General features: G+C 41.8%; 2 protein-coding genes across 3 annotated transcripts in view; both read left to right on the top strand.

Annotated features, from left to right (window-relative positions):
- LOC134224212 (putative transcription factor SOX-15) overlaps positions 1-20,992 on the top strand; it is a 344,461-nt gene that overhangs the window by 316,158 nt on the left and 7,311 nt on the right. The gene's annotated exons all lie outside the window — the stretch shown is intronic.
- On the top strand, positions 6,144-7,838 carry LOC134224172 (basement membrane proteoglycan-like; the record flags this gene model as incomplete). The annotated part of the gene is given in 2 exon segments (XM_062703458.1): positions 6,144-7,054; positions 7,117-7,838. Coding segments are annotated over 2 exon segments (1,116 nt in total). The 3' UTR covers positions 7,756-7,838.

Here is a 20,992-nt window from a genome sequence, read left to right as displayed (position 1 = left end):
AGAAGCATATTGTCAAATTGCTCTTCAACGAGTTATAGACAACACTAAATGATCGAAAGCAGATTACTAAATGATTCATAACATCCTTGTTCATACATATTAAAACAGATAGCAATGGGTTTTTGCCATAAAAGTGAAGAGATGCACTATCTGCGAATGAGAAACAAAACGGTATGTCGGATGACTGTATATTATGTTTATGAGATAAGCCAATATTTTTTTTCGCGATTTCTAAATTCAATATACAAAAAATGTACACATCAGTTGTTCATTTATTTTGGAAGCAAGTCCATTGTAAGATTTGAAATGTTAGTAAAGTAAAAATCGCTTTGCTATTGTAACTTTGCTATTGTGGGGGTCGGAAATAGTATCAATTTAACGTTATATTATTTGAAAATAGCGTTAGGGTAAATTAAAAAAATCTCCGGCTTGTGACCGTTAAATTTTGTGTTGGTTATGGTTTTTTTCTCAAAGGTTAGTATCACAAGCGCCATCATACAAAATTTTATAGATTTTTTCTACTGATAGATAGACGTAAATGGAGCAAATAAATTCTGATACAGATATTGATACAGATTTTGGAGAAAGGAATACAGATGAAAAGATTTTTTGGTCAAAAATAGATTTTCATTTGCTAACTTGTTATGTGTCCTGTCCATTGTCTAGGTGTCAAGTGTTCAGCCTGTACGACTTTTGGTCGAAGACGCTGTCTGAAGCATCGAAGGACACTTATGACAATATAGAACCTTGAACCATTTTTATTCCCTGTCCTAAGACGTGTTTACCTCAACATATTGGTAGTGCACTTATGCATTTATGCATGTTTCATAAATATTCTCCTGTATTTTGACATGTTTTTCAGTATCGTTCGGCTTCAGTATCGTTTTTCATATAACTCTACATCTTTAGTCTTGATTTCATCTCACGAAAACATAAATAAAATTACACAATGTTTAGGACTTGACGTGCATGCATATATACGTTTTTATTACATCGAACCACGCGCTACATTACAACTGTACGATACGATAGACAGATGATGCCGTCAAGCTACAAAAAAATGACACATACATATGTTTTAAACTTTGAAAGAACTACATCCAAAAGTATTCGTCAGCTGTGTGTTTTCTAGAAAATGTCAAAGATAGAATCTAAAGCTCAAAAAAAAAACTTCGATTAGGGAGTGAGTGCTAGTAATGGACCCCTTAAGGACGGAAATTTACTTCAATCGCTTTGCTAGAGTCAGACTCACATGCAAGGATGTTAACGATCATTCAGTAATTTGCGTTCGATCATTTAGTAGTTTGCCAACTAACACATCTTAGTAATTTCAAAATATGTTAGTAGGATTCTTTATTAATTGCTCAATGGTTCGTTGTTTGAATTTCTGACTATAACGGAGTTATAGCTTTAGTTTCAGTTACTTAGACTAAATGATAAAAAAATTCCAATCGTTTAGTTTAAGTTACTGCAACTATTTCTAACTCCGTTATTAGTTGAATTCTAATAACGAACCATTAGGCAAAGTTGTAGAAAAACCTTCGCACTAGAAGCACAAAACAGATAGACATCATAGAACAAACTGCAAATTTTAAAGTAGGCTCTTTGTGTATCAACAATCGTGCGTTGTTCAGTAAAGCTTGACTTCCACCGCTAGGTTCGCTAGCGTTCCAAAATCATCGAAGGACCACATTCCACGGCAAAGATGCCTATATGTTATGTGCTAGAAGTCTACCATACAACATATTTTGAAATTCAGTTTCTGGAATGTGTTATTGACAAATCTAAATGATCGAACGCAAATTACTGAATGATCGTTAGCAGCTTGACTCATGACATATTGCCATTCTGTAGCACCAGATTAAGTAACAGACATCAGCAATGCGTTTCATACATACAACATGCTAAACATTCATTTTTACAAAAATAAGTATTTCAAAATAATGTAGCCAGATTGCCTATTTTTACCCCGGGACCATAATACGCAACATAGAGTTTGTTTACATACGAATTATGGTCCCATTTGATTTACATGTTCCATTTCCAGATGTTCCTTCATTATGGACCCCGTTCAGTAGTAATGGACCCTCTAACGTATTTACTTTAACAAATTAGTTAATATAACTTAATTTTAGTATCCCAAGCTAAAACAATTGCATGGAACAACTACCCTGATATGTGAAGCAACTTTATCCAATGGAAATTTGCAGGAAATCGTTGATTCCAGCGTTTAATTTTGGTTTTTGTTCAGGGGGTCCATTATACGCACGGGGTCCATTACTAGCACTCACTCCCTACATTGTGTAGTAAATTAATCAATTCATCTTTATTGTTTAAAATCAAACAGAAAAATAAAACAATAACATAAACAAAGGTAACAAAACATAACAATTCATTAAATACGGGCTCAAAAAGTATTCGTCTAGTCAGGTTTAGCGCGCTTTTGAAACGAAAACAGGAGTCTTAGAATTAAATTCAGTATTTCGTTGAATTCCCCTGTGTATCTGTGACGGGCTATAGTTCTTGTGGCATAGAACTGACCAAATTAGCCGTAATGGGGGCCGGAATATTCTTCCATTTTTCTTTCAACACTAATTTCAATTCGTTGATGTTCGAAATATAACTTTCACGAATTTCACGAAAAGTTTGTCATTCAGAACCTTCCAATGGAGTTAAATCTATATATATAAAACTCAATGTTTGTATGTTTGTAGTATGTAGGTATGTTCCAGCATAACTTCTGAACGCATTGACTCGATCTCAACCAAATTTGGAACACAATTCTTTATCTTAAGGAAACGACGATAGGGGAGAGATGCTTTGGAAAAGGGAGGTGGGGAGGTGTATTGCTTAGTCATAGATCAACTCAGTGTACCTTTTGAACCCCTCCGATCTCAACCAAATTTGTAACAATACATTCTTTATCTTAAGGAGGAGGAGGAGGTTAAACATGCCTTTGAAAAGGGGAGGGTGGGGAGGGTTTTGCTAGTTATCGATGAACTCAGTAACTTCTGAACCCTTTGCTGATTTCAACTAAATTTGGAACACAAATTCTTTTATTCTATGGAGGGGACGTAGGGGGTTATATTTTGGAAAAGGGGGAGGGTGTGGGAGAGGCATGCTTATTTATTGATCAACTCAGTGTAACTTCTGAACCGTTGGTGATTTCAACCAAATTTGAACACAAATTTTATCTTAAGGAGGCGATAGGGTGGTGATCATGCTCTTGGAAAGGGGAGGTGGGGGAAGGGTACTGCTTAGTTATCGATCAACCTAGTGTAACTTCTGAACCCTAGGTCTGATTCAACCAAATTTGGAACACAAATTTTTATCTTAAGGAGGGGACGATATGGAGTTAAGCATGCTCTTTGAAAAGGGGAGGTGTATTGCTGTTATCGATCACCTTAGTGTAAATTCTGATCCCTTGGCTGATTTCAACTGACTTTGGAACACAAATCTTTATTTTTAGGAGACGACGATGAGAGGGTTAGTGATGCTCTTTGAAAAGAGAGAGGGTTGGTAGGAGGAGTATTGCTTACTTATTGAGCAACCTAGCAATTCTGAACCCTTGGCCGATTTCAAACAAATTCGAACACAAATTCATTATCATAAGGAGACGACGATAGAGGTTAGGGATGATCTTTACAAAAGAAAGAGTGTAGAGGGAGAGGTATTGTTTAGCAATCGATCAACTCAATGTAAATCTTGAGCCTCATGACCGATTTGAACCAAATTTGTATCAAATATTTTCTGTCCTAAGGAAGCGATTTTAGTGGATATGAGTAAGTCATTTTAAAAGGAGGGTGGAGAGGGTATTGTTAGTTATCGATGAATCTGCATGACTCTGAACCCATTTATCGATGTCCACCAAATTTGGAACCCATATTATCTGTCTAAGGAAGACTATATCAGACTGGGTAGAAGTGTCATAGCTGAATGAGAGGGATTGTATATTTATTGAACGAACAGTTTAGTATACCTTTTTATCGCATGGGTCAATTCAAACCAAACACGTAAACACGTAATCTCTACCCAAAAGAAACTATTATATAGAGGCTGGAAGGAACTTTTGGAATGGGAGAGGGGTTATTGTTGGATATTGTTTAGAAAACGACTTAATTTATAATCCTCTTATTTAGTACATCCGAGGTTCTTTGACATTGTACAATGCTCCGAAAGCAAATTGCCCAAATTCCTTAAAATAGAAAATCCTCGACAATAACATTTTCCCAGTAATAACATTTCCCACAAAATGACTCTAATGAAAATGATATTTGCCAAAAATGATACTTTCCGATACACATATCCCAGAATATGACATTTCCCTGAATATGATATATCCCTGAATGTAGCAGGCCATTAACATAACACTATTTGGTCTAAGGTCATTCGACATGAAGGACATTTGGGATAATTAAGAACAGCATCAGAAAAATCTTGCATAGGAAGCAAGCATTTGCTGGGCATAAAACAATCATAATTGTTACCCTTCATCGGAATAATGGTATGCCCAGTGAAAGGCAATGATTAATGTGTTTCCTTCTGAATGGTGGATGTGTTGCTTCTTTAAAAATATGCGTTTGCCCGGAATATGGCATCGATGGATGTTTTCCTTCTTTAGAAAAAGACGTTTGCCTGGAATAAGACTTTTCAAACCAACGATCCCTTCTTCAAAAATCAGTCAGTGTTTCCAAAAGCCTTCTTTTAATCAAATGATAAAATATGAATAAGTAAACACAATTACCCTGTTGACTGTTGCTTTTATCATTTTCCGATTTTAAAATAAAACTGCAAACCAAACTGGCAATTCCGAGCAAGGCCGGGTACATAAAGCTAGTTGGATATATATCTGGGATCTGAGGAAGCGTTTTGAGTTGATTGGGGTATTATAGAGTAGCTACAGCTTAGTACTTTGGGCTGTGTACTTGAGGTTATTATCACCCCGTAAGATGTATGTTACCTGTAAGCCCAATTTCTCAGCACTGGCGTTCAAATTTTCTTTCAAAATGCGTATGAACATTTTGTGATATATAATTCCATCAATAATGTGAAATTTTCCCACACCGGTTGCGCTCAAGCACCCCAGAGACCATGACGGAGCCCCCACCATGCATTACTGCTCAAAAGAGATTCTGCGGCTGTATCTCAATATTTCTTTTTCGCCATACCATACCTCGGCCATTTGATCCTAATATGCTTTCGTCAGATAACATTACTTGATTCCGAAAGTAATCCTTCTTCCAGCGATATTTTTAGCTGAAATCGAGCTGTTTTTGATAATTTGATGGCTCACTTGAATTTTCTTCCGTGATACTCGCCCATTATACCCATACTTTCCACAGGTATTTTTGTTCGTATTGGTTCATATCTGAGCACTTCTTCTCTCCAACTCACTTGCCTATATGGGTGAACTTGTTTTTAAGGATTTTCCGCACAATAAATCGCTCATCGTTATCAGTTTACCATCGCTGACGACCACTCTGTTATTTGTTTTGATAGACTTTTGTGGTGCTGATGCGATCAATCACCAATTAAATGGTTGAATTCTTGTTACCCTTGGTCTACCCAGATTTCTTGCAAAGTCATAAGTCAACTTGCACTAATTATGCAGGCGTAGAATTTTTTTTGTTTCATTTGGACTCATCTTTTTACTTTTCCCACCCATGGTGCTTCAATTTCCCGCGCCAAGTTCAAACAAAACAAAAACCTTATTTGATCTGTCATTGAATATTAACAAAAAATATTGCTAGACATCACTAGAGTGTGCTAGTGTAACTACATGCGAATAAAACTATTATATTCGTGTTTCACTCGATTATTTTCTGAATAGACGAATACTTTTTGATCGAGCGGAATTGACGAAATTTAGATATTCTCTACATACCAGAAAAAGTAATTGAAATTTCTATTTGTTTTTGAATGATATTCATGTGTTTATAAGTTTTCTACCAAATTTAGAAGAAAGTTTTTTGATCTCACTTCTATCACGCCTAAGTTTTACATTTTACTAAAGAATATGCAGCTAGACGAATACTTTTTGGACCCACTGTAAATTCCGTTTTTGCCAGTCATATCACAGTTCACTTTTGATTGCTCCGTAAAATTTTCATTCACAAGCGGAATTCAGAGCACGGCTCAAATTGGGCTTCCTACTTGTGCAGACGCATTCAAGGAAGAATTGAGCAAAATCAAACCAGTTTGCAGGCTTCCTCATACGATCGATGGCCATGAATTCCAACAGTAAAAATAGTGCTAGCGGTTGAGAGATTTGTGAACTGCAACTAGGACGATGCGGGTTCAATATTTAATTCAAAGTACAACACAATAACGATTGAACCTACAAGTGGAATCGTCAAAGTCCAAAATATTGCATTCCAATCAATGTAGTATAAAAGACTGAGTTCGTGTTGTCAGTCGATTTCACTTCCATTCCGTGTCTTATCAATTGAGTGCTAACATGGGTGATTAGTAACAATCAAGCACCAGGTCAATCGTAAGGTCATCAAGCAACAAAGTAGAAGAGTTGATCGATTTCTTCTCAATCGCGTGCGATTGATCATTTCATCATCAGATCAAAATGGTCTGCGGTACGTGCTCTCTGAGGAACTTAGTACTATTTGCATTCCTTGGATATTGCTTGGGGTTGAAATCGCATCCCGAGGAAACAACCCTTCCAAAAGTACTAACAGCTGTTGTACAGTATGGAAAACGTCTGAAGCTGAGCGTGAAGAACGTGAAATATGCGGATCATCTTTGGCAATTCAATGGGACGTCCGTGTCGGAGAAGTGTGAAGTGACGATATCTGATGTAGGCAGCACCCTTATTTGCGGGCACATGGATTGGTCAGACGAAGGACTGTACGAGTACCATGGAGTTACTCGACATGGGCAAAAGGAAACACCGCTAGCAGTTTTGGTCAAAGTTGAGGAATGCGATAAGCCTGATAACCAGGAACCTGCATCGCTCACGGGTGTTCCCACGCAAAGCAAAAAATGTTTTTGTTCCGGAATCACGGAAAAATGCAACATGGCGGAAAATCTGTTCAGGATCAAGGTGAGTCATATCACATTCCAAAAATCGTTCCAATTCAATTCTCGGTAAATTTTGATTTGTAGTTGTCCGCTAAACTTCTTAAAAGTGACGAAGTACCTTTTCGGTGGCCAAGTGGTGGAAATGCGGAACACTCGCAATACTATTCGCTGCCAAAGCATCTGAGAGGAAATCTGTTGATGTCTTATGGTGGATTTCTGGATATTCAGTCAAAAGAAGATGACGTGGATGACAATGGTCCAGATGTAGTCCTACAGGGCAGCACGTTGACGATGGTATACTACCACAAGCGAGAATTAGAGATCAATGGGGAACAAGCGAACAAACTAGTTCAAATAACCGAGCACAATTGGCGACTTTTGAATGGGAGTATCGTGCAACGAGATGAGTTCATGACTGTCTTGACGAACGTCACAAAGTTTTACGTAAAATGTAAATCTTCCGATAGCTTGGAATCGCCTCAAGTTGTGCTGGACAGCGCAGACTTCAAAGATCACGGACTAGGTCAAGTTTCAACAGTGGAAGTATGTAAATGTCGTGTCGGATTCAGGGGCTTATCCTGTGAAAGCTGTGCTCCCGGATTCATTCGGAGGCATGCTGTGGGACCACTAGGAGTGTGTGTCTCATTTAAAGAATATTGGGATGGTTTGAAGCGATCATTAGAAATTCCACATTCCTATAACTGGTACATGAATACAAGTTGAACATAAGTCAAAACAGGATGATTCAGAAGACCTACCAAATATCATACATAAATTTTCAAATAAATAATTACATTGTCCATGTCCATACTTCTTCACCAGTTCCACCAGTTTGGTGCTCTAACTAATCGACAATGCAGCGACATGTAATTGATGATTAATAATCGCCATTGTTTCACATCTCAGTTCGGTGTTTTGATTTTCGGGCTTCTCTCTGACGTATTCTTTATTTTCTACTACACCGAACGCTACTCAACTGACATCGGCATTGTTTCCAGGTTAGTCATTGAATCGTCGCCTTACTGCTAGTCAGTGCTAGTAACGGCACGTGACATGATAGTGCAATTAAACCAACTAGAGTGACTGGCGGCTCACTTAATTCATCTTTATTTAAATAAAGTAACAGGAAACTGAAGGACGTTACAGCGAATTTACATCAGTGGGAACTATCCAAAAGTGTTTCGTTGTTAGCTACTTAATTCTTCTTCCCCAACCCACGTAACAAATTCAACGCTAGTAGGATTTATTTCAATTTTTAGTCCTGTTTTATTACAGGTATGACCAACACCACATGTTTGACTTTTTGCTCGTATCTGTAAAGTTACAGTCAGGTCATCTAGCCAAAAAATGAAAAAAAATAGCCACCAGCTGTCACCACAGCCATTTTGATGAGAGAAAAACATCTAACATGGCGACAGAAACTTTTCAGAAAAATTCTCAAACATACCTACTTGGATAACTGATTTGCTACTTCCATAATTCTCGGTTTTTTGGAACCTATGCTACCGTGGGATAATGGTGTCGCTCCACTGGTCGCCAAATTTGATATTCGCAGCCCCGAATGAAATGTTGAATAGTAAATTCTAAAGCGCATCACATCCACGAGCTATCGAGCGTTTCACACATCAGTCTAAACAGTTTTGCCGGAAAACCATGTTCAGACATTATCTGTCATAGCTCATTTTCATCATTGGATCATACGTTGTTTAGAACTCAATTAACAAATGGTTAGAGATGGCGAAGTTGATTCGGCAGGCTTCATAATATGGAAGCAGCATGGGAACTCGAGTAGCACACATGTTGGAAGTTTCTTTCCATAATTGTATGCATATGTGACCGAATTCGGTTACATGTAAATTGCTGCAACTAGATCTGTTCAAAATGTGCTACTTGGGAAGTTTGGAACTTTGTACATAATATGCATGGCGTTCAGTAACTTGAGACTATTGAATCCTTTTCTCCACAAGCACCAAAAATGGTTGAGGGCTGTGAGACAAAAAATCAAAAATCTTCATGATAGCATAGCATAGCATAGCATAGCATATCTGACCGCACACTATCCTGGGTTGGCTGTCGATAGGGACGTTAGATGCGCCAGAAAACAGCCTGGGGCTTGGCATGTTTTTCATTCAACAATCCCTTTGTTCAACACCTGGCCAGGTCCTTACGATCAGTGGGGATTTGGGTGGAAGTGTTGATTAGATACCTACTTAAGAAGATGCGGAGAACTCGCGCGACCTTCATAGGTATCTGGAGTTGAATTTGGATGGGTTATTAAGGGTGCTTTTCTTGGCGAAAAAGCTTGAATATTATATTTTTATTGGTATTGATATTGTAAAATGTGATGTTTTGCTCTTGAATGTAATATGAATGAATAGATTTTGGCAAAACAATTCCATTGATTTTGCATTCTGCAGCATATTTCTGAAATAATAAATTGTAGTAATATTAGAGTGTGATGTAGTGTGATGCGTCTTCAGAATCTACGTCAGCACCCAATGTTTCTGAAAAGTGAAGATTATTGTCATTTGGTTAGGTAAATCGTTTATGACAAGATGATTCTTTATAAATGTTTATGCGAGATTATTTAAAAGATATGGAGCTCCATGGTAGTTTGAGAAAATGTATGGGAATATTAAGAATAAGTGTATAAAAAACGTTAAAATTTATGAAAATCAAAGGAGAGCAAATATATCCTTGGTGTGAAACAAACTTCACCAGCAACACTTGTTTCAGCTGAAAAGGAAATACAAATATTTAGATCGGGATTATTTGAAAAATAGTTTACAGTGTCCCTGGCCGAAGGACCTCAGCTTCAAGAAATCAGCGTCACTAGATCACTGTGTGTCAAAAATTATAAAAATACAAATGGTAAAAATTATTAAAATAAATATGTTTCTTCTATTGTATTGAAAATGTTACATTTCCTTTGTATCTTGTCAGCTCCTCCCGTTTTTCTAAAGTTTGATCATCGAACGTATTGAAATTTTGTCAGATAATAACGTCTTAGGCAAATGATGCCCTCTCGATCTTCCCGTATTTTTTTAAGTAAATTTTTAATAAATATTTTAATGAAAATGTGGAAAAATAGATATTAGAAAATATGACAACATGAAGGGAATAAAATATGTATATATGAAAATATGAGAATATGGAAATATTAAAAAATAAATATGAACATTTGAAAATATAAATAATAATGAATATGATAGTAAATAAAAATATCAAAATATAACAATATGGATATATGAAAGTATAAATCATGAATATATGGAAATATGTTGTATAACTGAAATATGAAATATAAGAAGTAAACTTTGAAACAAGCAAAATTATGAGGATATAACACGTGAAAGCATAAGAATAAGAAAGTGTGAAATATGAAAATAACTTCACACTTTCGCACTATTATATTCACATTAGGGTGGCTCAAAAAACACTTTTTCAAATTTTTTGATGGGCCGCCCTCCCACTCGGTTCCACTTGATGCCCTGATGCTCTGGACAAAACTTCAGCCAAATCGGTCAACGTTTGGGCGGTGCTAAACTCATTGGAAGCCTATATGGAAAAATGTATGCAGAAACATCCCAAAACAGTGATTTGCAATTGGACGGCACAACTTACGATCAAGAACCATAATACTCATTCAGTTCGTGTAGAATTAAATACAGAATGTTATGCTGAAAACCGCGAGAAGATTAGAGTTTATTAGGCAAAGATATTAGCATTTTACTGGAGTGTTGTAGGGGTGAATTTATTTCTTTTCAAAGGCAAAAGAAACGAAATTTGCTCAAACCCCACTTCAGAGAAATGCTAATAACTTAGCCGGGCAAACTTTAATCTTCTCGCCGTTTTCTGCATAACATTCTGTATTAAATTCTCCAAGATCTGAATGAGTATCATAGTTCTTCATCGTAAGTTCTGCCGTCCAACTGCAATTCACTGTTTTTGGATGTTTCTGCATACACCTTTGCATACAAACCTCCAACGAGTCCAGCACCACCCAAACGTTGACCGAAACCCTGTCCAGAGCATCAGGGCATCAAACAAAACCGAACCAGAGGGCGGCCCATCAAAAAAAATGAAAAAAGTTTTTCCCATACTAATTTGAGCCACCCTAATTCACATGCTATAAAAATTAAAATATGAGAAAACGAAAGTATGAAAATTTAAATGTATATGAAAAAAATAATATATGAAACTAAAAATATGTGAAAATAAAGATATATGAAAATATAAATAAATGAAAACATAAACATATAAAAATATGAACGCACGAAGAAACGAAAATATGAAAACAAGATAAAATGGAAATATAAAAATTTGAACATAGGAAAATAAGGATAAATGATAAAATGAGAACGTGATAGTATGAATACATATTTGAAAAATATATAAATAGAAATATGAAAATATATAAGTCAAAAATATAGTTCCTTATCAGCAGTGTATGGCAGCATAAAAATACAACATAATGAAATTATGAAAGCATAAAAATAAAAATAAAATATGGAGATAAAAAAATAGCAAAATTTGAAAATTTGGGGGTATAAAAATATGACATTATGAAATTAATTAAATATAGAACATATAAATATGGAAAATTGAGGAAATAAATATACGAAAATTAGAAATTATTCAAATTTCAAATTAATGACAAAATGAAAGTGGAGTAAAACTCACGTTTCTTTTGAAATTACTGTCCAGATTGCTATCAGAAATCAAGGTAGGTGTAGTCCTTGATTTCAATCTAAGACAAAAATTACAAAAGCGTGAGGATTACTACTACCGCAACTAGGGGAGGGAAAGGAAATGTTGATGTGATACTTAAAGAGAGGCTCTTCCCTCAGCGACACCCTCATAAGTACCACGGAGTTGGATATTGGGAAGGTATTCGTTGGGTCAGGATTTGCCTGTAGCTGGCAATGTGACTGTGGTAGATCTTACCCCGTAACACACCACGTAAAGGTGTCTACCCAGCGTTACGGGTAAAATCAAAAATCTTCCTGATGGACACAAAATGTTGAATGATATGTTAAGAATATGCTTCTGAACTAAAATTTAGAGTCTACACGCTCGGAAGCCTCAATTTAAGAGACATGAAGGTTTTTTGTTCGAAAAGCTCAGTTGTTTCGTTGCATGAGCATTGGAAGCATCCTTATACGCTTCTCGAAAGCCTCATTCTAAGCAGCTTAGACGACTCCTTTCAAAAAGCTTTGAAGCATCCTTTCAAAAGGTTCGGAAACCTACTTTCAAAAGGTTCAGAGGCCTCCTTTCAAGCGAGGGGCCCGAGAGCCCCCTTTTAAGAAGCCCGGAAGCTTTTTTTTTATAAAGCCTCGGAAACGTTCCTTCAAGATGCCCGAAAGCCTCCTTTCAAGAGGCCCGGAAGCCTCCTTTCAAGAGGCCCGGAAGCCTCCTTTCAAGAGGCCCGGAAGCCTCCTTTCAAGAGGCCCGGAAGCCTCCTTTCAAGAGGCCCGGAAGCCTCCTTTCAAGAGGCCCGGAAGCCTCCTTTCAAGAGGCCCGGAAGCCCGCATTCAAGAGGCACGGCAGCCTCCGTTCAAGAGGCCCGAAGCCTCCTTTCAAGAGGCCCAGAAGCCTCCTTTCAAGAGGCCCAGCCGCCTTTCAAGCCGCCCTGAAGCCTCCTTTCAAGAGGCCCGGAAGCCTCCTTTCAAGAGGCCCGGAAGCCTCCTTTCAAGAGGCCCGGAAGCCCCCTTCAACGAGGCCGGGAAGCCTCCTTTCAAGAGGCCCGGAGGCCTCCTTTAAAGAGGCCCGGAAGCCTCCTTTCAAGAGCCCCGGAAGCCTCCTTTCAAGATGCCCGGAAGCCTCCTTCAAGAGGCCCGAAGCCTCCTTTCAAGAGGCCCGAAGCCTCCTTTCAAGAGGCCCGGAAGCCTCCTTTCAAGAGGCCCGGAAGCCTCCTTTCAAGAGGCCCGGAAGCCTCCTTTCAAGAGGCCCGGAAGCCTCCTTTCAAGAGGCCCGGAAGCCTCCTTTCAAGAGGCCCGGAGGCCTCCTTTCAAGAGGCCCGGAGGCCTCCTTTCAAGAGGCCCGGAGGCCTCCTTTCAAGAGGCCCGGAGGCCTCCTTTCAAGAGGCCCGGAGGCCTCCTTTCAAGAGGCCCGGAGGCCTCCTTTCAAGAGGCCCGGAGGCCTCCTTTCAAGAGGCCCGGAGGCCTCCTTTCAAGAGGCCCGGAGGCCCCCTTTCAAGAGGCCCGGAGGCCTCCTTTCAAGAGGCCCGGAGGCCTCCTTTCAAGAGGCCCGGAGGCCTCCTTTCAAGAGGCCCGGAGGCCTCCTTTCAAGAGGCCCGGAGGCCTCCTTTCAAGAGCCCCGGAGTCCTCCTTTCAAGAGACCCGGAGACCTCCTTTCAAGAGGCCCGGAGGACTCCTTTCAAGAGGCCCGGAGGACTCCTTTCAAGAGGCCCGGAGGACTCCTTTCAAGAGGCCCGGAGGCCTCCTTTCAAGAGGCCCGGAGGCCTCCTTTCAAGAGGCCCGGAGGTCTCCTTTCAAGAGGCCCGGAGGTCTCCTTTCAAGAGCCCCGGAGGTCTCCTTTCAAGAGGCTCGGAGGCCTTCTTTCAAGAGGCCCGGAGGCCTACTTTCAAGAGGCCCGGAGGCCTCCTTTCAAGAGGCCCGGATGCCTCCTTCCAAGAGGCCCGGAGGCCTCCTTTCAAGAGGCCCGGAGGCCTCCTTTCAAGAGGCCCGAAGGCCTCCTTTCAAGAGGCCCGGAGGCCTCCTTTCAATAGGCCCGGCTCGGAGGCCTCCTTTCAATAGGCCCGGCTCGGAGGCCTCCTTTCAAGAGGCCCGGAGGCCTCCTTTCAAGAGGCCCGGAGGCCTCCTTTCAAGAGGCCCGGAGGCCTCCTTTCAAGAGGCCCGGAGGCCTCCTTTCAAGAGGCCCGGAGGCCTCCTTTCAAGAGGGCCTGAGGCCTCCTTTCAAGAGGCCCGGAGGCCTCCTTTCAAGAGGCCCGGAGGCCTCCTTTCAAGAGGCCCGGAGGCCTCCTTTCAAGAGGCCCGGAGGCCTCCTTTCAAGAGCCCCGGAAGCCTCCTTTCAAGAGGCCCGGAAGCCTCCTTTCAAGAGGCCCGGAAGCCTCCTTTCAAGAGGCCCGGAAGCCTCCTTTCAAGAGGCCCGGAGGCTTCCTTTTGAAGAGGCTCGGAGGCCTCCTTTCAAGAGGCCCGGAGGCCTTCCCAGACAACCACACATCGCATAAGAATGCACGATTAAAATCGTTTACCGATCCAAATTTCATCAAAATCGCATTGTGGTGCGAAGCTCATCAGTTTATTTATAAACTTTCCCGCACAGTAGGCTATTTTGCGAGTTTATTCCATCTTCATATGTTGACATCGCATATCCCTGCAAACAAACTCAAATGAAATCGGATTATCTGTCAAACAGAGTTTGTTATCACAAACTACATCGCTATGTATAACGAACAAACTCGCATGAAAATCGTGCATATCGCATACACTGCCGTGCAACGTCGGATAAGAAATACACATATATCGCCTCCACTTTCGTACACAAAAAGCGTTTTCGCGATTGGTAAGCGATGAAATTTGTGTGCATAGGCATCGCATAACAGAAAACCAATTTTATTATGCATGCATTCTGGTTGTCTGGGTTCTTTCAAGAGGACCGGAAGCCTCCTTTCAAGAGGCCCGGAAGCCTCTTTTCAAGAGGCCCGGAAGCCTCCTTTCAAGAGGCACGGAGGCCTCCTTTCAAGAGGCACGGAGGCCTCCTTTCAAGAGGCACGGAGGCCTCCTTTCAAGAGGCACGGAGGCCTCCTTTCAAGAGGCCCGGAAGCCTCCTTTCAAGAGGCCCGGAAGCCTCCTTTCAAGAGGCCCGAAGCCTCCTTTCAAGAGGCTCAGAGGCCTCCTTTCAAGAGGCCCGGAAGCCTCCTTTCAAGAGGCCCGGAGGCTTCCTTTCAAGAGGCTCGGAGGCCTCCTTTCAAGAGGCCCGGAGGCCTCCTTTCAAGAGGCCCGGAGGCCTTCTTTCAAGAGGACCGGAAGCCTCCTTTCAAGAGGCCCGGAAGCCTCCTTTCAAGAGGCCCGGAAGCCTCCTTTCAAGAGGCCCGGAAGCCTCCTTTCAAGAGGCCCGGAAGCCTCCTTTCAAGAGGCCCGGAAGTCTCCTTTCAAGAGGCCCGGAAGCCTCCTTTCAAGAGGCCCGGAAGCCTCCTTTCAAGAGGCCCGCCTCCTTTTAACAGGCTCCGCAGGCCCCTTTGAAGAGGCCCGGACGCCTCCTTTCAAGAGGCCTCAGGCCTCCTTTCAAGAGGCCCGGAGGCCTCCTTTCAAGAGGCTCGAAGCCTCCTTCAAGAGGCCCTGGAAGCCTCCTTTCAAGATGACCGGAAGCCTCCTTTCAAGAGGACCGGAAGCCTCCTTTCAAGAGGCCTGTAAGCCTCCTTTCAAGAAGCCCGGAAGCCTCCTTTCAAGAGGCCCGGCAGCCTCTTTTCAAGAGGCCCTGGAAGCCTCCTTTCAAGAGGCCCGGAAGCCTCCTTTAAATAGGCCCAGAAGCCTCCATTCAAGAGGCCCGAAGCCTCCTTTCAAGAGGCCCGGAGCCTCCTTTCAAGAGGCCCGGCGCCTCCTTTCAAGAGGCCACGGAAGCCTCCTTTCAAGAGGCCCGGAAGCCTCCTTTCAAGAGGCCCGGAAGACTCCTTTCAAGAGGCCCGGAAGCCTCCTTTCAAGAGGCCCGGAAGCCTCCTTTCAAGAGGCCCGGAAGCCTCCTTTCAAGAGGCCCGGAAGCCTCCTTTCAAGAGGCCCGGAAGCCTCCTTTCAAGAGGCGCGCAGGCCTCCTTTCACGAGGCCCGGAAGCCTCCTTTCAAGAGGCCCGGAAGCCTCCTTTCAAGAGGCCCGGAAGCCTCCTTTCAAGAGGCTCGGAGGCCTCCTTTCAAGAGGCCCGGAGGCCTCCTTTCAAGAGGCTCGGAAGCCTCCTTTCAAGAGGCCCGGAGGCCTTCTTTCAAGAGGACCGGAAGCCTCCTTTCAAGAGGACCGGAAGCCTCCTTTCAAGAGGCCCGGAAGCCTCCTTTCAAGAGGCCCGGAAGCCTCCTTTCAAGAGGCCCGGAAGCCTCCTTTCAAGAGGCCCGGAAGCCTCCTTTCAAGAGGCCCGGAAGCCTCCTTTCAAGAGGCCCGGAAGCCTCCTTTCAAGAGGCCCAGCCTCCTTTCAAGAGGCCCAAGCCTCCTTTCAAGAGGCCAGGAAGCCTCCTTTCAAAAGAGTCGGAAGCCTCCTTTCAAGAGTCCTGGAAGAGTCCTTTCAAGAGGCCCGGAAGCCTCCTTTCAAGAGGCCCGGAAGCCTCCTTTCAAGAGGCCCGGAAGTCTCCTTTCAAGAGGCCCGGAAGTCTCCTTTCAAGAGGCCCGGAAGCCTCCTTTCAAAAGGCCTGGAAGCCTCCTTTCAAGAGGCCCGGATGCTTCCTTTCGAGAGGCCCGGAAACCTCTTTTCAAGAAGCCCGGAAGCTTCCTTTCAAGAGGCCCGGATCCCTCTTTTCAAGAGGCCCGGAGCCCTCTTTTCAAGAGGCCCTGCGGCCTCCTTTCAAGAGGCCCGGAAGCCTCCTTTCAAGAGGCCCGGAGGCCTCCTTTCAAGAGGCCCGGAGGCCTCCTTTCAAAAGGCCCGGAGGCCTCATTTCAAGACTTTCAAGAGGCCCGGAGGCCTCCTTTCAAGAGGCCCAGCAACCTTCTTTTGAGATGCTTGAAAGCCGAAGCCAACTTTATGGATGGCCATATATCCCGTTAATTTTCAGTATCATTTTCTATATATATTATGAGTTACACTTATTTTCATTTACAGCAAAAAAATAGGGGGTACCTCAATTGATGCAAAAGTCCGAAGGGGTACTTCTCAAGAAAAGGCTCCACCCCAGTACCCCGTATCCCAGTACCCCGAATGCCATTACCCCGAAGGCCACTACCCCGAATGGGACAGTACCCCGAAAGTCATTACCCCGAATGGGACACTACCCCGAAATCCATTACCCCGAAAGACCATTACCCCGAAAGACCATTACCCCGAAAGACCATTACCCCGAATACATTCCGAATCTGTAGTTTTTTCCAGCATTTTTTAAACATCCACAGATAATGATGAATCGTAAAATTACAATTTTTGAAAATAATAAAAGTATATACAGCGATCGCACATATATGGGTCACTTTGTAACAATAATTAGTCACTCCATTTTGCACATTCGTTAAATGGAAATGACTCATATTGGTGTGTGAGCCATTATTGTGGGGTCAGTGTACTACTTAGAGTTACTTAGAGAAAGGCAATAAAGGTTCTATTTAATCAAAATTTTGTTTTTTTTTTGTCTAATTAACTTTAACTATCATTCTACGCCATTATTATCTTGGAAAGTGTTATTTTATGAAATGGAGTAAGTGAGGAGATAACGCCTTATTTCAATTAACATAAGACGAACAGTGAAAATAATGCCTTCTTTTAATGTACGCGTTTGCCTGATATAAAGCAGAAAAAAGAGATTGGCCTGCTTAAAATGAACGTGTTTGCTCATTTCGGGGCTAACAGAAAAGATGATGCCTTCTTTAAACGAATGTATTTGCCCGGCAAACATAGGAAATAAAGCCTTCTTTAATGAACGCATTTGTCCAGTTAAAGTAGGACAGAGTTGATAATGCATTCTTTCAATTAATGCGTTTGTCCGCTCTAAGGCGATCAGAGTTGATGAAACAAACGCATTTGGACAAACGCATTTGCGTAATACGATGCGAACATAGGAGATAATGCTTTCTTTAAATGAACGCGTTTACCCGGTTTAAGGCGAAAATAGCTGATAATGCCTTTTTTGATGAACGCATCTCCCCGGGATAAGGTGAACAGAGTAGATGATTCTTTTAATGAATGCAACTGCCCGGTTCTTTAAATGAATGCATTTGGCCGGTGTAAGGCGAACCGAGTTGAAAATGCATTCTTTAAAGGAACGCATTTTCCCGGAATATGGTGAAGAGAGTAGATGATGCCTTCTTTAAATGAATGCATTTACCTGCCGAGCCGAGCTGATAACACCTTCTTTAAACTAAAGAATTTGCCCGGTTTAAGGCAAACATAGGAGATGCTGCCTTCTTTAAATAAACGCGTTAGCCCGGTTTGAGGGGAACAGAGTTGATAATGCCTTCTTTTAATGAACGAATTTGCCCGGTATAAGGCGAATAATGGAAATAATGCCTGCTTCAAGTGAACGCGATATGATGCCTTCTTAAAATAAACGCGTTCGCCAGGTTCAACGCATCACCTATTCGGTTTCTTCGTGCCGCATGCTTACCACGAAGATGGTCACGCAACCAAAAGTCATGAAGATTTCCGTAGTCACTTCTTCACATAATTGATTGCACGTCACTATGGACAGACTAGATCAAACCAGAATGGCTTCTCAAATGAACAAATAGTAGGAACTCTGGTAATATAAAGGTATCAAAAACCTTTTTATATGTTAATTCAAATTCATTATTAAAAAGGTTTCAAAAAACTTTCCAAGTGGCAGCTGCCGCTTGAAGAATAATAGTATGAAGTCTTCGTGCTTTGGTGTCAATGACGATGCAACGAGTATCAGAGGCGACACTACAACATGTCGCAACTGTGGCATTTCGGGCTGCAACGATGACTAATTGTCAGCCCTGCATTTATTGCAGGATAACAGTTTTAAGCGGATAATAGTTTCAAATAGTTTCAGTTCAATGGAACGAATCGCACCGTTGAGTACCGAGTCAAACACAGTGAACCTTGTCAAAGGTATGGAAATGCTAATATCATCTTCCAAACTTAAACGTACATTGTTCATAGTAGAATTAGCATTTCCATATCATTGTAAATCGTTTAACTTCACGTAGAAGTAATATACTCATATCATTAATAGTGTACTTGTCAAAGGACCATCGGCTCGAAAAATAAGTACGGATATACGATCAAAATCCTCTTGAAAAATATGTAATTTGCTCGACTGAAGTTGCTTTACTGTTGTATAATTCGTAAAACAAGTAATTATTATTCACATGAATACTAAATAAACTTCTTTTGATTTACGTTTTTTCATTGAAATAAACTATAAACTTGAAATCATGACTGATTCGGGGTACTGGCTTATTCGGGGTAGTATCCCATTCGGGGTGATGGCATTCGGGGTAGTGACACATTATGGGTAATGGCGTTCGGGGTAGTGGCCTTCGGGGTAACAGCATTATGGGTAATGGAATTATGGGTAGTGTCGTAGAGTCCAAGAAAAAGGTTGAGTACCGCTGGTATTAAACACTATCCGTCAAACGCCGGTAAAAACTTTTACTCACACAACCCCTCAGGTCGTCGTGAGTTCGACTGTCGTGGATTCGAGTCCCATCGAAGGTAAAGTGGTTACCTCCAATACATTTTTCAAAACATTATCCTCCACATAATGTACATATTCATATATGAGTTTTCACAAAGGCTAACGATAAGTTTTGAGGGTGATAGAAGAGATCGCGATCTTCCTCTTGAACGCGATGATGATGCATTCGGTTTGTAAAATATGAGTGAGCGACCCACACACCAATGCGAAATATAGGTGATAGCAGTCACGATCAAGCAAGATCAAAACAGAGAGTGGATTGTGGACCAAATTTGACGCCAGAATCCGAGATGTTGTGGGTTTTTCAATGGCTCAACGCATCGACAGCTGACGGCCAGGTAGGTGATGAGAAAGGATTTGCGTTTTTTTTTTGTTTTCGGGAAACTCAGAAGAATGCCCGATTTTGATAAATAATGTTTGACGTTCGATTGCCCCTTACGGATTCTCCAAAGATGAAAATCGTATTAGTCTTCAACGCTGCTTCAAAGGTCCAGCTCCTCGAGGTCATCGCCGCATGTGATCGGCGGTATGCTCGGTTAAAAGCACTATTTTTCTCTATGCTGGAACGAGTTCGTCGGCAGCCTTCCTCAACTTGGATACGGTCAACTTGGATACGGTCATCTAATTTGGATTGATGGTCGATAATTTGATAACTTGAAGAATGCAGGATAACAGGCATATCTAATCTAAACCAACATTTAAAAAGAGCGTTACAGCCAAAATTTATTTCTTCTGTTTCTTCGGCCGCATACACAGCTTTATATGTAGACGAAGAATCAGAAGGAATAAATTTTGGCTGATCCGCCCATTCCTTACTTTCCACTTCTCATTTTTCAGCTCTCACTACTCACTTCTCATTTTTGTATTCTCACTGTTTACTTCTTACTTCTCAATTCAAACTGCTCACTTGTCATTCGGCGTAATGACCAATCGGCCTAATAACCCAGCACTTATATAAGCGGCGAGACAGATTTTGAACATATGCAGTACATATTGTACTCACATGACATGCGCAGTCCATACTCAATCTTTTGCCGTGCCTCGAGGCAGAAGCTGCTGTTATTTTCGACGCTGCCTCACATCCGCCAAGTAAGCCCACCGTCATCTTTAAGGATTTCGCTAGTTTCATAGAAAGCTTTCCCACAACTTTGACGGAGGCTTTTTCCAGTCTCACTGCGCTTTATGTGACGTTGCAGACAGTGTGGAGAATGCCACTGTCCCAAATACGACCATCCTAGAGACCTTTATAGGATTGCGGTCAGTATTCGAACACGCTATCAGATGACGAAACTGCGATTTCAGCACACATCTCTGCCCATGATTTCATAGTTGATGTTTTAAATTTGCGAAATTTATCCTTAAACTATTCGAAATGCGAAAGTGCAATGGTTGTTACAATGTTACGTCAACTATGGAACCATGGGCAGATCTGCTTTCTGAAGGAAGTAGGACTTTTCTAAGACGTTTAGTTTCTTCATCTAGCTCAAACATCTGCTCCCCTAAATAAGCATCACATCAACTGCAGCGTCAATGTAGTCCCATTTATGATATCGTTGCAGTCCCACTGCCTACGTCTTCTTTTCCACCTTTTAGCGGCATAAGACACGCGCCTTCGAAGCGTTTTTCCCACAGCCAACACCCTATCTTGGA

Source organism: Armigeres subalbatus, chromosome 3 (genome assembly GCF_024139115.2).
Source record: "Armigeres subalbatus isolate Guangzhou_Male chromosome 3, GZ_Asu_2, whole genome shotgun sequence".
Classification (NCBI taxonomy): Eukaryota; Metazoa; Arthropoda; class Insecta; order Diptera; family Culicidae; genus Armigeres; species Armigeres subalbatus.
The sequence above is the reverse complement of the archived record's forward strand: the minus strand, read 5'-3'. Positions and strand labels throughout refer to the sequence as shown.